The 17,241-nt window shown below is 37.3% G+C and overlaps 1 protein-coding gene across 1 annotated transcript in view; it reads left to right on the forward strand.

The window, feature by feature from the left end:
• CPA3 (carboxypeptidase A3) overlaps positions 1–17,241 on the forward strand; it is a 35,672-nt gene that overhangs the window by 9,111 nt on the left and 9,320 nt on the right. The window contains exons 4-9 of the mRNA XM_044669466.1: positions 4,321–4,423; positions 4,591–4,692; positions 5,938–6,039; positions 7,471–7,581; positions 11,203–11,293; positions 13,120–13,322. Coding sequence (XP_044525401.1) covers positions 4,321–4,423; positions 4,591–4,692; positions 5,938–6,039; positions 7,471–7,581; positions 11,203–11,293; positions 13,120–13,322 — 712 coding nt within the window. The remainder of the gene's footprint in view (positions 1–4,320; positions 4,424–4,590; positions 4,693–5,937; positions 6,040–7,470; positions 7,582–11,202; positions 11,294–13,119; positions 13,323–17,241) is intronic.

Here is a 17,241-nt window from a genome sequence, read left to right on the forward strand (position 1 = left end):
GAAGAAGAAGAAGAAGAAGAAGAAGAAGAAGAAGAAGGAGGAGGAGGAGGAGGAGGAGAAGGAGAGGAATGAAGAAGAGAAGAGAAGAAAGAGAATGAGGAAGAAAGACTAAAGCAATAAAGAGACAGAGGAATGAAGACTAGAAAAAAGAGAAGGGAGAGAGAGAAAGAGAGATAGAGAGGGGGGAGGGAGAGAGAGACTGCCAAAGGGTCCAGAGACTCTTAATATTTTTAAATTTTTATTATTTACTTTTAACATTCTTTCTTTTTTTAAATTTTGAGTTACAAATTCTCTCCCTCTCCCACCCACTGAGAAGGTAAACAATGCCTTCAATAGGCCAAAATGTGTTCAGCTTCATCTCCAACTGATAGGCATCCCCTTGATTTCCGGTATCAATTATGCATGTGAAATCATGCAAACATATTTCCTATTATCCATGTTTTCAAAAAAAGCAAGAAATAAAGTGAGCAAATTATACTTCAGTCAGCACTCAGAGTATATCAGTTCTCTCTCTCTGGAGGTGGATAGTATTTTTTCTATCATGAGTCCTTTGGAATTGACTTGGATCATAGACTTGACTTAATCTAAGTAACCAAGTCTTTCACAGTTGATCATCATTACATTACTGTCACTGTGTACAATGATATCCCAGTTCTTCTCTGGTAGTTCCAGTAATTCTTACATTATCTCCCATTGATGTATTGTCCAGGTCAGTTGCTTTCTAATGAGAATTTTCTTCTATTTTTTCAGACTTTAGAATCTGATTTTTTTTAATATTTCATGTAATCATTAGCTTCCACTTGTCCAATTCTAATTTTTAGAAAATTATTTCTTCATCAAAATTTTGTTCCTCTTTGTCCATTTAGCCTATTATATTTCATAAGACATTCTTTTCTCCAGTAAATTTTTGTACCTCTTTTACCATAAGCCAGTTCTATTTTTTAAATTCTATTTTCTTCAGTATTTTTGTGCTTCTTTTATAAAACTTATTTCTATTTTTATAATTTTCTTTCATCACTCCCACTTCTTTTCCCAATCTTTCCTCTATTACTCTTCTCTTTAAATTGTATAGAAATTCCAGTTGAGCTTGGATCCAATTAGCAGTTTTCTTTGAGGTTTTGTTTGTAGCTGTTTTCACACTATTGTTTTCTTCAGAGTTTATGTCTTGATTCTTCCCTGCCACCCTAGTAGTTTTTCATGGTCAATTACTTTTTTGTTGTTGTTTGTTAATTTTTATAGCCTATTTCTTCACTTTAAACTTTCTGTTAAAGTTGAATTCTGCTCATCTGGGGATAGGGAGGCACTGTCCCAAGCTTCAGGCTTTTTCATACTTCTGTCTTCAGAGCTAGTTCTAGAGTCTACAGTTTTTCAGTGCTTCCAAGGTAGTGTGATACAGGAAGAAATGGAGTCACTGCTCTCCTGGTCTGTGCTCTGGTCTTTAACTCAGAAGGGCTTTTGTTCCCCTTTAGCCTCAGGAATTAATAATCTCTTGGACTTGGAATTGTGATCAGACCCCTACTCCCTTGTGACCAACCCTTAGCACCCCTCTCTGCTCTGGAACTGTGACACAGAACTGCATATAGGCAATAGAGCTCCCAATTAGTTCCAACCACAGTTAATGCCAGCGAAGGGTCCCTTATAATCTCTTTCTGACCAGTTGTCCAACCCCCTTAAAATTCTGACTGAGAGCTACCAAAGCTGCTATTGCATTGATGTTTATTGTTGCCCTATAGGGGGACTCCAGACAGGCTTCCACTTGGTGTCACAAACATTTCCTATTGACCTCCTAACTTTTCTGAGCCTGAAAAAAGGCCTCACTGACTCTTTTTTGGCTTTACTGCTCCAAAAATTGTATTTGAGGCATTATTTTAAAGTTATTTGAAGGGAAACATTGAGAGAATTCAACTGGATTGACTCCAATCTGCCATCTTGGCTCTGCCCTGGTCCAAAGGCTCTTAACCATTTTATATCAGCAAATTAAAATAAATTAACCATTTAATCATTTTACCTCAGCAGCTTGATGAGGCCTATGGACCTTTTCTCAAAATAATGCTTTTTTTCTTATTTATCATGGAAGATATTTTGGCTAGAAACTAGTGAAATAAAGATGTTATTATCCCATCCAAGTTTATAGATCCACTAAAATCTATCCAAAAACTCCTCAAAGGTCCCTGAAGACCAGATTTAGAACTCCTGTATGGGATGAAAATTCTTTTTGAATAAGGACTGTTTTGTCTTTAGTTTTGTATCTCTCGTACCTGGTACAATGCCTTGCACATCATTACTTAAACAAATACACAGAATCAGTATAATGAGTATTGAATTTGGAGAACCAAAAATAATTCAGTTTAGCTAGAAGATGTGGTTGATGAAGGAGAATACCAGTAAATGAGTCCAGAAAAATACTTGAGTGCTTAATCATGGTGAACCAAAAAGGGCAGGCTGAAGATTTTGTATTCAGTCCTAGAAGTAATAGGGAGCCACAACGAATTTTTAAGCTGTGGAATTACACAAGAAAATAGGATCAGAATACTTTTTATTTTAATTTCAATTTTTTAAATGTCAATGCAATTTTAATTATCATTTTCTGACATTTTGCAATCCATGTTCTCTCCCTTTTTCCTACTCCTCTCCCCTCCCCAAGATGGCAGGTAATATGACATAGACTATATATATGTTATCATACAATACAAATTTCCATGTTAAATATGTTGTGAAACAAGACACATATTGCTTATGCTAGAGAAAAATTCATGGAGGAAATAAAGTAAAGAATGGCATGCTTCAATCTGCATTCACATTCCATCAGTTCCTCCTACAGCAGTGGGCAGCCTTTGTCATCATGAATCCCTTAGGGTTGTCCTGGATCCTTGCACTGCTAATAATAGTTGAGTCATTCACAGTTGATCATCATGCATTAATTGCTGTTACCATTTTCAGTGTTCCACTGATTCTGCTCACTTCGCTTTATATCACTTCATATACATCTTTCTAGGGTTTTTTGTTTTTGTTTTCGTTTTTGCAATCCTCTTGGTTTTCATTTCATGGCACAACAGTATTCTATTACATTCATATGTCCCAACTTATTCAGCCATGCCCAGTTGATAGACATGTCTATAGCTTCCAGTTCTTTGCCATCACAAAAAAGAGCTGCCATAAATATTTCGGTACAAGAAGGTCCTTTTCCTGTCTTTGATCTCTTTGAGGTACAGACCTAGTAGTATTACTGTGCCTAAGGGAATGCACAGTTTTATGACCCTTTGAGCATGGTTTCAAATTGCTCTCCAGAATGGCTGTATCAGCTCACAGCTCCATCAGCGGTATATTAGTGTCCCAATTTTCCCACATCCCCTCCAACATTTATCATTTTACTTTTTTGTCATATTATCAAGTCTGATAAGTGTGAGGTGGTACCTCAGAGTTGTTTTAGGGATAATAGTCTTTAGAGTTGAAAGGAATCTTGGAGGCAATCCAAACCAACTACTTCATTATTCAGATGAGAAAATGGAGATTCAGAGAAGCTCTGTTAATGCCCAAAGTCATACAGATTTGGCAGAGCCAGAATTTAAAACTAGGTGCTCAAAAATGAAATCTGACATCTTTTCTACTATCACAGAATGCCTCTGCAATAAATTCCAAACCATGAAACACTTTGGCTCATCCACAAAATCTGACAATAAGTGGGCCAAGGTAGGGATGAAAAGAAATATCGGTGGAATAGTTAAAGATAGGGGAAAAAAAAGCTAAGACTGGCAGGACCACAAAATCCAAAGTACTTGAGGACAGGGATAGAATAAAGGGGTGTAAATTTGACCATGAAGTAATTGTCTTTCAATGGGGCATTCATAAATACCAGACTAGAGGATGAACAGGTGTGGATAAAGGTCATCCTTAGACCTGAATATCTTCAGCAAACAACTCCTAGAAAGCCAGCAGTGAGCTTATTATCCCTCACTGTGACACCAGCAGGATTCCCCATGTACTGTCCTAGGCTACGTTTGTTAACTCGGAAGCAATATATCCAATTGATTCCTTTCATTCTGACCTGACTTCCAACTTCTCCCCTGAGGTCTTGGAAGTACTTTTCTGATAATAACTGGAGGCTCTGACTCATGAGGGGGTGCACGATTATCTATGTAGGCGGTTAGAGTAGAAGAGAGTTGGTGGGGTCTCCAGAACAGAATGGGATGATAGTAAGGAGGGAACATAAGCAGGCAGAATCTGACGTAAGAACAGAAGAAGGGAGAATTGCTGCAAATAGAAGATAACTGTTTTCCTTTCTCTAGTAAGTGTGTATTTTGTCATCCCTCTGTCAAATAGAATCCTGATTTACGATCTGCAAGAAGAGATTGAAAAACAGTTTGATGTGAAAGATGATAGTCCTGGCAGACACAGCTATTTAAAATACAACGAATGGAGCAAGGTATGGAAAAGGTCCCTAAAGGAGCATGAAATTCTTCAGTTACTCCATCCCCTAAACACACACACACACACACATACACACACATACATACATGCAACAAGTTTTGCTACATGGTTTTCAATTTCTAAAAAGTTCTTCAATTACTTCAAATAACTTCTACTCTTTAGATCGCTTCTTGGACTCAACGGATGACAGAAAAAAGTCCAGAACTGATCACTCGTCTTGAAATTGGAAGAACTGGAGAAAATAAACCAATATATGTTCTCAAGGTAAAAAAAAATTCTTCTTATGTTAAAGATGGGTTGGGGTGGTGATGGAAGAAGCAACAATTAAGAGAGGCACTGTGGTATTAGAACAAAGGTTTTCAAAGCGTAGTCCATGGATTCCTTTGGACGCCCAAGACCCTTTAAGGAAACAGTGGAGTTAAGTCTACTTTCATAATAATATTAAGACATGATCTGCCTATGGAAACTTTTCTAGACAAAATTATGATAAGAGAAATAAGAGAGACTGGGCTACTAATAAATTAGCAAGCAGGAAAGAGAAAATATGGAAAGTGGATAAGAGGAAATAATTAGAGGCAAATATCAGAGTGTGAGAGAGTTGGTAGTCATCTGAAATACTATAGAATATAGTCAAAGATTTCAGCAGCAATTGTGATAGTAGAAAAAAATTTTTGAAAGCTAAGCAAATGGCAGATGAAAAAATACAAATTAATAATAATAGTTGTCAAGTATCTAGTGCTCTGCCATTTGCAAAAAGTTTTACACTTATGGAATCATCTGATGCTCACAACATATCTATGAGGCAGTTGCTATTTTAATTTTGTAAGTGAGGAACCTGAAGCTTGAATGACTTACTTAAGGTCACACAGCTAGTTAAGTGTTTGGGGGAACATTCAAACTCAGTTCTTGATTTCTAATCCAGCACCAGCTGGCTACCTTAAAGATCGAGTAAATGATGGATTTTGCACATCCTAATGGTTGATTCAATATATGATCCTCTGGAAAGGCATAGCAGGATATTCCCACAATTATTCCTCAAACCTATCAAATCAGGAAAGCTTAGTAGCTCAGAGGATAGAGAGCCAGTCATGAATTCAGGATCTGGGCTCCAATCTGGCTTCAGACACTTCCTTGCTGAGTGGCTCTGGGCAAGTCACTTAACCCTTGCCATTCTTCTGACTTGGAACCAATACTTAGGTTAGATTCTAAGACAGAAGATAAGGATTAAAAGGGGGTAAAGCTATTAAATCTTTGACCCTACTAATAAGTAGGTCTCAGTGAGGGCAATGGTTTGTTTAAAGCTTATTTCATTCATGGAGTTTTATCTTTCTTCACAAAGACTTGTTTATCTGATTAACCTAAGTAAAAAAGAGTAGAGTGGAGGAGACTGTACCCAGCCCAAAGAGAGGTCTACAGTGGGCAGGTTAGATATCTCTAACTTAGAAAGTGGGCAATGTGTTTAAATATATGATTTTATACAAAGTAAAGCCTCAATTTAATCTGAAACAGGTTGGGAAAAAGAGTGGAGAGGCCAGGGCCATTTTCATGGACTGTGGAATTCATGCACGAGAATGGATTTCTCCTGCCTTCTGCCAGTGGTTTGTCTATCAGGTTGGTGAAATTGAACCTCTCAAAAACTCCCTTATGAACATCATTCTGCTAGCACTTTTTGAAGTCAATCTGCCCCTTTTAAATTCCACTTGAGCAGATCAGTTTCAATTTAATACTGCCAGGAGATACATAATCAGAATTTCACTCATCTTTTTCAATTTGAAAAAGCTGACACAGTCCTTTAAACTTCTCTCTTTTACACTAGAAGTTTACAAAACTGGAGGAAACTTTTCTTCCATAATAACACAGAGCCCTATAGAAGGCACTGCCAATTTGCAAGCCATTGTACATAAAAATGTCACTTTTCTTCTAAAGGTCTGAGAGCACAAAACTCTCATGTCTTTAGACATTTCACGTATCTCAGCCTGGAAATTTCCATACTCCTTTGAGTTTCCATTCTAATTTTAAAGAATCTTTTCACAGTAAATCCTCCTCACTAATAGAACCCCCTATTATTACACCCACTGCTGTTTCCATTGTATCACTGACTGTTATCATCTCTTCATCATCTATTTCTACCAATTACTCTGACAATTACATTATTACATTGATCCCATATACATGCCATCTCCATGGCTCTTATGGGCAAACTCACTGGTTTCAGGACTGATATTTGTCCCTAGGGTAGCATGAGCTCAAGAGGAGTTGTCTCCAGTGTGGGATGGACTGCTTCAGTCCATAATAGAGCGTAAATCATAGAGCATCAAATCTCGTGATTACGTTTGCATGTGTCCCTGGGAAGGAAGTCAGAGGAGGGAGAACAGCCTTCTTGTTCTACATAAAAGCAGAGGGCTGGAATTGACTCCAAAGAACTGGAAAGATTTCAATCGGATAGAAGAATTTCTTGACCTCTCCAAATCCTTGAACTTTTTCTCCAGATTGTCCCTATTTTCAATCCCTTGGAAGATCCTTTGTAGTTCTTCTAAGGACTCGCCCAATTTCTCCCCATCATCACATTCACAAATATGGATCACTTCTTTTGTTACTAATATTTTATGAGTAGGAATCCATTTTCCTCCCAGCATTAGTAGTTTTCATGTTAATCTCCCACCCAAGCTCCATTCTTCATGGGCCATCAGATATTTCATAATGCCTCCCATTACCGATGACGAGATTTTATGAGAGAAGACTCTGTAACAACTCCTTTTTAAAATGTTCTGAATGTTATGATATCTTTGTAGCATGTTTATTTGTGCCCAGTGTGGAATTTGAGGTGAAATTAATCCAAAATTTAGTTTCAATGAAATTCATTCTTTCAGTGAGGACTTACTGAACACTTTTTATATGCCAGGCACTGCATTAATGGATACAATAAATTTAAAACTATTCTTTCCCTCAAAAAAACTTACATTTGATCTTTAAGAACTACTAAACATTTTGTGAGTGTCAGAATTTACTACACTTCTTTCTTTTATTCTCCCTCCTCTACAGGCCACCAAAACCTATGGAAAAAATAAAATTATGACAAAACTCCTGGACAAGATGAATTTTTATGTCCTTCCTGTATTCAACATTGATGGCTACATCTGGACTTGGACAAAAGTATGATTTCTGTCTATTTGGAAGTTTCCAATCCAATCTGAATATACCAAGTATAAAGCAAATTGTTGATTTTCATTTAGGTTTTATGCTAACATAACTCACTTTCTCTGTAGTTAGAATGGCATAGAAGGAACCTAAGTTGCAGGCTGAGGGGCAATCATGTTCCCACTTAGATGCATGTTGCCTCATTCTAGTAATGTAGAACAATGAGAAAACCATTCTAAAAGAAACATGGGAGTAAGTGTTCAAAGAGTGAGCTTAAAAAATTTAAATCCTCAATTTAAAGACATCTAGCTTAAGAAAGACACCAAAAAAAATCAGAGCCATTATATCACCTAGTAAGAAAATGCAAGATGGAAACCCTGGAGGAGTTGGAAGAGGCTCTTGTTGATATATCCAAGAAAAAGAATTGAAAATATTAGTGATTATTTTTAAAGGGGCCTGTGTTTCACTGTGAAATGGAATACCTTTCTATAATTTTTATTGAGGAATAAGGAGAGCATTAATTATGTTCTCTCCAGCTTCCTTTTCTGAGTGATTTAGGATCTGTGGATCAGAATGTGTAATAATGAGTTCCGTAATAATTCTTAATATGATACAATATGATATGATATAAGGCAATACAATGCAACACAGTACATTAGAATACAATGTAATACAATATAACATAATATGATATATGTATAATATGTATATTGTAATATGATATAGTAGTATATCTAGAGAAAATTACACAGACTGCTGTCTATAGAAAAGGAAGAAAATGACTAGAGTCATTTTCTCATTTAAAGAGTTAACAATAATTGGTTTTTTAAAGTTAACTGGATATGGTTTACAGAATCCATTTTTTTAAATATTATTTATATTAGTGATAAAAGCTCAAAGCCAGCATGACAGAGTGGATAGAGCAGTGGTTCCCAAACTTTTTTGGCATCCCACCCCCTTTCCAAAAAAAATATTACTTAGCCCCCTGAAAATTAATTTTTTTTATTTTAATAGTAATTGATAGGAAAGATAAATGCACCTGTGGCCATCACTGTTCCCCTGGATCGCTGCAGCACCCACCGGGGGCAGTAGCGCCCACTTTGGGAATCATTGGGATAGAGCATCAAACCTTGACTTTGAATATGGAACATCTAGGTTCAAATTCCACCTTACTCACTAGGTGATCCTAGGCAAGTTAGTAAAACTTTGTAAGACTTGATTTATTTCCTCATAAAATGGGAATGATTATATTGCCTACCTAAAAGGGTTTTTGTGAGGACCAAGCACTTTGCAAGCCAAGGTGTTATATAAATATTAGCTATCATTAATATAAGAATGATTCATGAGAAATGATATGTGGGGAAAGTAGTTTAGAGAGGGAACTGGGGATTGTAAAAATATGGGGCACCAGGGATGTTAAAATATAATCTAAATGGTTGTGGGTACACACACACTGGGTTGAAGGAGAGACAGGACCAGGATAGGGAGACCAGAGTACAGAGCTAAGCTGCTGCTAACTGTCAAGAATGGCTGTTGGCCAACTGTGACCCAGCTCACCACTAGGCCAGAGTCTTTGAAACCGGCAGGCAAGGTAAAAGGTTTTAACAGTTTTAATTATGTTTAACTAAATAAAGGTGGGATAGGGGATTCTACACTAAAACCTAAATGGCAAAACCACAGGGCAAGGTTCTTGTATATTCACACAACAATTCCTCTGTTAGAAACAAGTTTTATCTTTTAAAAGAAAAAGACATAAATAGGAAATACTACACAGGCAGACATAATTCCAGGGCTAGATTATACATTATTATTCCCATTTGGGTGAGGTAATATTAGCAATGAAATACTACAAATAATGATATTTTCAACCAATGGGCAAGGTTTTATTAAGTGCCTATTATGTGCCCAACTGTGCTAGACACTGGAAGGAAACAAATGCAAAGATAAGACAGTCAATTGGTCAATAAATGTGTATCAAGCACCTATTTCTAAGCACTGGGGATATCCCCCCAAAAAAGCTAAAATACAGTCCCTGCTAGTAAGGAACTACTAATGGGGAAGACAACATACAAACAAGCTATACACCAGATAAACTGTAAATAAGCAGCAGAGGGAAAGTATTGGAATTGGGGGAGATTGGAAAAGACTTCTTGCAGAAGGTAAGATTTTAGTTGGAACTTAAAGAATGCCAAGAAACAGAGATGAGAAGGGAGAGATTCAAGCTTGGGAAACAATCAACGAATATTTCCAGAGTCTAGAAATGGAGTTTCTTCTTTGAGGAAAAGCAAGAAGGTCACTTGACCACAGAATGATGAACAGGCTACCACCAGGAAGTGCTTTTGCATCTGGCACTGGACAGTAATCGAGGTGTCCCTCTTGATTATTTGGCTAGAGATATTTTTCATGTAAAGGAGTCAACAGAACATGGGACAGAGAATTTCAAATCAGATAATAGAGCACAGGTGGAAAACATAGACATTTCACAGGTAGGAACTATGGTTTCAAATGATAAAAGGAAACAACTGCTTGAACACATGGGTTGATGGGGATAAGATTTGGGATGTAGACTCACATGATAAAAGGTAGGAAAAGCTATAAGATATTCAGTGAAGGAGGAGTTTTTAAGCGTGTTATGTGGTAGAGCAAGAAGAAAGCAAAGTAGCAGAATATAATGGAAAGAGTGTTGGATTTAAAGCCTAATGACTAGGGTTCAAGTCTCAGATCTTAAACTATGTAGACTTGAGTAAACTAGTGAATTTCTCTGGATTTCCATTTTCACATCTATAAAATGAGGTTAGATTAAATGGCCTCTAACAGTCCCTGCCAGCTCTACACCTATGAACCTATGAAATTATGACTATAAGAAATTATTCAAAGTTGAAAAAAATATGTCGTGTATTATTATCTTCATTAGTTCCAAACTAGTTGAATTATTTGAATCCAACCCTAAGAAAAGCAATAGTGCAGAAAGTATTTAAAAATACTGGAAAGCAATCACTTTGTGAAGCAATGAGAAATAACTAAAGAAACTCAAGAGCTAAACATGAAATATCCAATTAAGAAGGCATTCCTAAGGGTCAACTAAGTAGCACAATGAATAAAGCACCAGGCTTGGAGAGAGGAGGTCCTGAGTTCAAATTTGGTCTCAGATATTTCCTGTTTGTGTGACCTGGGTCAAGTCATTTCATCCCATTTGGCTAGCCCTTGCTGCTCTTCCATCTTAGAATTGATACTTAAGTGAGAAGATAAAGAGTTTTTTTTTTAAATAAGATATCACTGAGGAGCAACCAGGTGGCTCAAAGGATTGAGAGTCAAGGAATCAAATATGGCCCCAGACGCATCCTACCTGTGTGATCCTGGGCAAGTCATTTAACCCCCATTTCCACTCTTCTTCCTTGGAATCAATGCACAGTATCAATTCTAAGATGGAAGGTAAGGGCTTAAAATGTATTTCTATATGCTACAGATTGTCTCCAATGCCATGTCAGGTTGTTTTTTTTCTTTGTGACAACTCTCCAACACCTGGTAACCCAGTAGATTTCAACTTATCCCATTGACCCTTCATAGAGAATGAAGAACCCTCCAATCATCAGTGCAAGTTGATCATTTAAGCCCATCCATTCTTTAATTCCACAGGACCGATTGTGGAGGAAAAACAGAGCAAAGACTTTCAACTCCAAATGCATAGGAGTCGACCTCAACAGGAATTTTAATGCTTCATGGGGTTGTAAGTAGTAGATAACTTCAAGGTAAACTGTAGGGCCATGTTAAGAACCAGAAAATAAAAGCAGCTCTGACACTGTTTTTATTCTCAAATAAATACATATTAAGTCTTTCCTGACTACAGAGCGCTGTGCTAAATATTAGGTGGGAGAGGGAATAAGGGAGGGAAAGAAGATAAAAAGGGAAGGAGGGGGAAAGAGATGCTCAGTTTAGAAAATATGTGCTTCTTGCCCTTGTGAACACTACAAACTAAAAGAAGAATGATACACAAGCAGAGATAACTATTAAACATTTACATAACAAGTGTATTTGATTTAACCAAGACAAATCAGAGAGGAAAGTTTATCATTAACACTGGGATTGGTTAGGGAAGGCAACTGGATATTAAAGATCCAATAAGGAGATGACAATTAATTAGCCTTTAAGGAATTTTAGGAAAGTCAGTAGACTCAGTTATGGAAGGACATACCATAAAGAACAGAGGCACAAAAATGGGGAAAACATAGAACCATTTGGTGGCAAGGGTACAGAATAAAGCAGTTTGGCTCTAGTACAGCTTTCTTGTATATAAAACAAAGGATAATCAGCACTACTTTAGAGGGATGCTGTGAGAGTTTATTGTTTAGCTGATTTAGACCTAGTACCATGGTGTTTTGGGATTATACTGGGCTTAGCGTCAGGAAGGATTTTGATTCTAACTCATTTTCTAGTACTTAGTAAGCTGTATGATCCTACGAAGTTGAGCAAGAGCTCTGAACCTCAGTTTCCTCATTTGTAAAATGAGACTCTTCTTAAGAGAGTTGGCATGAGGTTCAAATGAGGCAATGTTTGTAAAGTATTTTGCAAACCTTAGAGGGCAACATAAAATGTCACATATCCTTATGATCTACCTTTTGTATTTTAGAAATACAAAAATTTCCATATGTGTTTAGATTAGCCATAAATAGGTATCTAAATGTGCTAGAACTCCAATAATCTGAGATGAGGTTTCATTTCCCTTTCCCTTCCTGGGAAAGAAATTGGAGAGACTAATACAGTAGGGAAGCATCCCTCCCCAAAAAGCCGATGTACTGGCTCCTCTCCAGTTGGCCAGCATCCCAAAGAGACAATAGACTGAAAATTCAGGTTAACCCCAAATTCATTTACTTAAATCAGATGTGATTCTTACTCACTTCCACTCATAAGATGGTACATTTTAAGTAAATATTTCCAAGCACCTTTTTTTCTGATCATCCTGGCTGTCTTTTTCATCTGAAATGGACTTCACCTATTCTCTATGCATCTACTATGTTCCAGTCACTGTGTTAAATATGGAGGTGATAAATAAAGCTCCTGATACCTCCTAAAAATCCCTGTCCTCTAGGAGCTCCCAGTCTAAAGGAGAGATAACATGCAAATAATTACGTACATATGAATAAGTGTAGTGTTCCAGGAAAGAACAAAGATTAAGGAGAACTGGGGAAAATATTATGCTGAAGGTGGGACTTTAAATGAGACTTGAAGGAATTCCACCAAGGAATCTGGGAGGCAGAGATGAGGAGCAAGGGGAGACAGCAAGTGACAACATTCCAAGTTAAGAGAGAGTGTTGTGTGTAAGGAACAGCAAGATTTCCAGGGTCACTGGACCACAGAGTAAATGAGAGGATGTGCTGTAAGAAGACCAGAAAGATAGGAAGGGACCATGTTACAAAGGGCTTTCAAAGGCAGAAGATTTTATGGTGGATTCTGAGGCAAGAAGGACATTTACATCAGATGAGGTCTATGCCTATGGAGAGATGACAAATGACCCCATCCTTTACATCCTTTTTGTTTGTTTGCTTGTTTTTACAGCTAAGCTTGGGTCAAAAAATCCTTGCAGCGAAACCTATCGAGGAAAAGCACCAGAATCTGAAAAAGAGACTAAAGCTGTGGTTGGCTTCATTCGAAAGCACCGTTATGAAATTGAAGCTTATCTGTCTTTCCATGCCTACTCCCAGATGCTCTTGTTTCCCTATGGCTACACTAAGGTCCGGGTACCCAACGATGATGAACTGGTAGGTTTAAAAAAAATGATATCTCCAATTTGTTTACTTCTTCTGCCAATGACTGAATATCTATTGACACAACTTCCCAAGCAAAGCAACAGGGAAATTAGTGTTTGTGATTAAAGTAGGAACCTTGGATTAATTTTCCACCCAACAAAGGTTTATTTATATGTGAAGTGACCTAGAGAAGTGCTGACTGTAACACAGAAAGACACAGTCTCTGAGGCAGGCTGTAGGAGAAGCTATTACAAGGAAGCTGACAATTAGATTTAATAAAAATACACCCTAATGTTTATAAAATATTTCTTTCTCTCATTAGAAGTTCACCAAGGTAGATATCATGAGTGATAAGATCTTTGTTCTACAGAGGAACAAAAAGAGAGTCTGGGAGTTGACTTATGTAGGGTCACACAGAGAATGATGTCAAAGCCAGTTCTTCCTGTCTCCACGACAGCATTCCACTCCTAGTCCACATAACCCGTAGGGCAAGTAAAAAAAGCATCTGATGAAAATTTGATACATACAAAGTTAACTAATAAAAGAAGAGTTAATCCTGTTTGCTACAAACATGTCACAAAGTTGGTGCGCCATATTTGTTGCTGATGAGTAGTAGAAACATTTCTGTACAAGAAGCCTGGAACTGAAGTTAGAGGATATGGGTTGCCATCCTGACTCTGTAGTTTTCTAACTTTGTGACTCTGGGCAAATCATCTTAGTCTTGAGGAACCTCATTTTCCTCATTTGGAAATTGAAAGTCATATTTCCTACACTATTTCCCTCAAAGGGTTGTTCTGTGGAAAGAGCCTTGTAAACCTCAAAGTGATAAAGAAGTAGAAGTCATTTCTTTTTATATCCTTGCAGTCAACCTAAAATGATATGTCACCTCTCTTCAAAAAATTTTTTAAAAGCACTGAATATCTATATTTAGTTTCCTGGCTAAAGAAGGACTATCATTCCTGAACTAAAGAGTGTTGATGGTGATTTTTCTTTCTACGAAAACTGATAATTTAAGAAAAACATTAATTTGATCATTTTTGTACTCATACATGTAAGGATGATAGGTCCTAGAAAAACATATACTTCTATGTATCTGTGTGTGTATATATATATGTAAATATATATATATATATACATATGCATGTGTATGTTTCTCCAGAACCTGATTCTTATATATGTGAGTATAAGAATTTATCAATGAATAAATTATTTCCTGTGTATATGACAGTGATTCCCAAAGTGGGCACCACCACCCCCTGGTGGGTGCTGCAACAATCCAAGGGAGCGGTGATGACCACAGGTACATTTATCTTTCCTATTAATTGCTATTAAAATTTTAAAAATTAATTTCCAGGGGGCTAAGTAATATTTTTTTCTGGAATGGGGGCCGTAGGCCAAAAAAGTTTGGGAACCACTGGTGTAGAGAAACATATACACATATCTGTATGATTTGAAAATCATTAATAAAAAAAGATGATAACAGAATCTTTGAGGGCAGAAGCCTAACTTCAAGACCAGCCCTCCATTCACTACATCAGTGAAGTCAAAGGAAGTCACTGATCCCTATGTAATGACCCCTGCCAGCCATAGATCAATGTAATTTTATGTCCTTATCTATATTTTATTGTAGATTTTCTTAAATATTTCCCAGTTCCATTTTAATCTGACTCCTGCAATATTGGGAGAGTTGCTGCCTCTCATTATTGTTATCTTGTTCTTTTCCTCTTTTGCTATTATCTTGTTCTGCTCATATCTTTCATTGAGATTTACATTTTAAAATGTCCCTGGGATAAGTCACTATCCTGCTATTATTCTTTTATATTAACATTCTAAGGACTATAGCAAATAGTCTAGCTACACCTAACTGCCAATTCTAGGTTATATCTTGCTAGGTATTCAGTAACTGCTAAATTTTTACAGTCTACAATAATAATTATCATTAGTAGTAGTAGTAGTAGTAGTAGTAGTAATAGTAGTAGTAATAGTAATAGTTGTAGTAGTAGTAGTAGTAGTAGTAGTAGTAGTAGTAGTAGTAGTAGTAGTAGTAGTAGTAGTAGTAGTAGTAGTAGTAGTAGTAGTAGTGGTAGTATATGTATCAGCAACTTCTGGCCAAAAAAATTGCCTAGCTTTTCCCAGAACTTTACTTTAAAAGGAAGATCCATGGAGGAGAGAGAGAGTGAGAGTGTGGAGAAGAGAAAAATTATTTGAGCATAAGCACATCCTTCGCATGTTCTCTACATGCAACCTTAGCACAATTCTTGTAACAGAGAGGACAACAGAGATACTCTTCACCTTATTCTTTTCCCATTTGAATTTGATTTCTTCTTCTAAATCTCTAAAGGCTTTTTGTTCCTCATAGCTTAGGGTTTATTAGTACCTATTGAAGTGATTGCTTTTTAAAAAGGCAGCATGGGAGCAGCTGGGTGGCTCAGCGGATTGAGAGTCAGGCCAAGAGACGGGAGATCCTAGGTTCAAATTTGGCCTCAGACACTTCCCAGCTGTGTGACCCTGGGCAAGTCACTTGACCCCCATTGCCCACCCTTACCACTCTTCCACAAAGGAGCCAATACACAGAAGTTAAGGGCTTAAAAAAAAAGGCAGCATGGCAGCATAAATAAAAAGCCTGCTTCAAAGTCAGGAGGTCCTGAGTTCAACTCTTCCCCATATCTGTACTGGCTACATAACCCTGGGTGAGTCCCTAACCCTCTGAGGACTCTAGGCAACTCTAAGAATATATGTTGCAGAGAAGGTGCTGACCTATATGGGTAGAAGGAATTCTGTATCAGCAATTCTCCACATGGATAAAATCACAGATCAGAATTTTAAAAAGTTATTCTTAAATTTTGCAAATTATTGTTATGTCCAGACAACTGTGGATAACAACTTAAAATGGAAAAATCATCTGATTCTAGTACAGTTTATTAGTTGAGCTCTTGGGGACATTTTGAGGTCTATATTTGTAGTATGGAGATTTATCATCAGTTGAGTCATGAAAAATGGCAATTTATAATTCTAGCCCCTAGCTACCAATTCTAGGTTATATCTTGCTAGGTATTCCGTAACTGCTAAATTTTTACAGTCTGCAATAATGATTATCATTATTATTATTATTTAATGTATCAGCAACTTCTGGCCAAAGAAATTGCCAATTAACTCGTAGCACAATAGGCATGAAGACCCCTATCTCTGCAAGCAAATCTCACCTCTGATGCTTATTACCTGTGTTGGCTTTAGAAAAGTCACTTAGCTTTTTCTGGGTCTTAGTTTTCTGGGTCTTAGCTTTCTCATCCATAAAATGAGGGGATTGTACTAGCTGGCCACTGAAATCCCTTCCAGCTTTGGATCTATGATTCTAGGTAAAAAGATTCATTCAACTATCAGAATTGGTACATTAATTTATTTTTTTATCTTTATGTCTTAGAATCATTGTCTTAGAATGTCATGTCTTAAAATCAATAATTTGTATTGATTCTAAGGCATAAGATCAGTAAGGGCAATTGGGGTTAAGTGACTTGCTCAGGGTTACACAGCTCAGAAATGTCTGAGATCCAATTTGAACACAGGACCTTTTGTTTCTAGGCCTGGCTCTCTATCCACTGAGACATCTAGTTTTTCCCAGTACTTCACTTTAAAAGGAAGATACATGGGGGGGGGGAGGGACAGTGAGAGTGTGGAGGAAAGAAAAAGAGATAGACAGAGAGACAGAGAGGGAATGAGAGAGAGGGATAGAGAAGGAGAGAGAGAAGAGAGAAGGAGAGAGGAGAGAGAGGAGGAGAGAGAGGAGACAGAAGGAGAGAGAGGAGACAGAAGGAGAGAGAAGAGGGGGAGAGAGAGAGGAAAAAGAGTATGAGAGAGAAGAGGGGAGAGAGAGAGGAGAGAGAGAATGAGAGAGAAAGAGAGAGAGGAGAGAGAGAGAAGGCAAGAGGGGGAG

This window comes from Gracilinanus agilis, chromosome 3, assembly GCF_016433145.1.
Source record: "Gracilinanus agilis isolate LMUSP501 chromosome 3, AgileGrace, whole genome shotgun sequence".
NCBI classification, from domain to species: Eukaryota; Metazoa; Chordata; class Mammalia; order Didelphimorphia; family Didelphidae; genus Gracilinanus; species Gracilinanus agilis.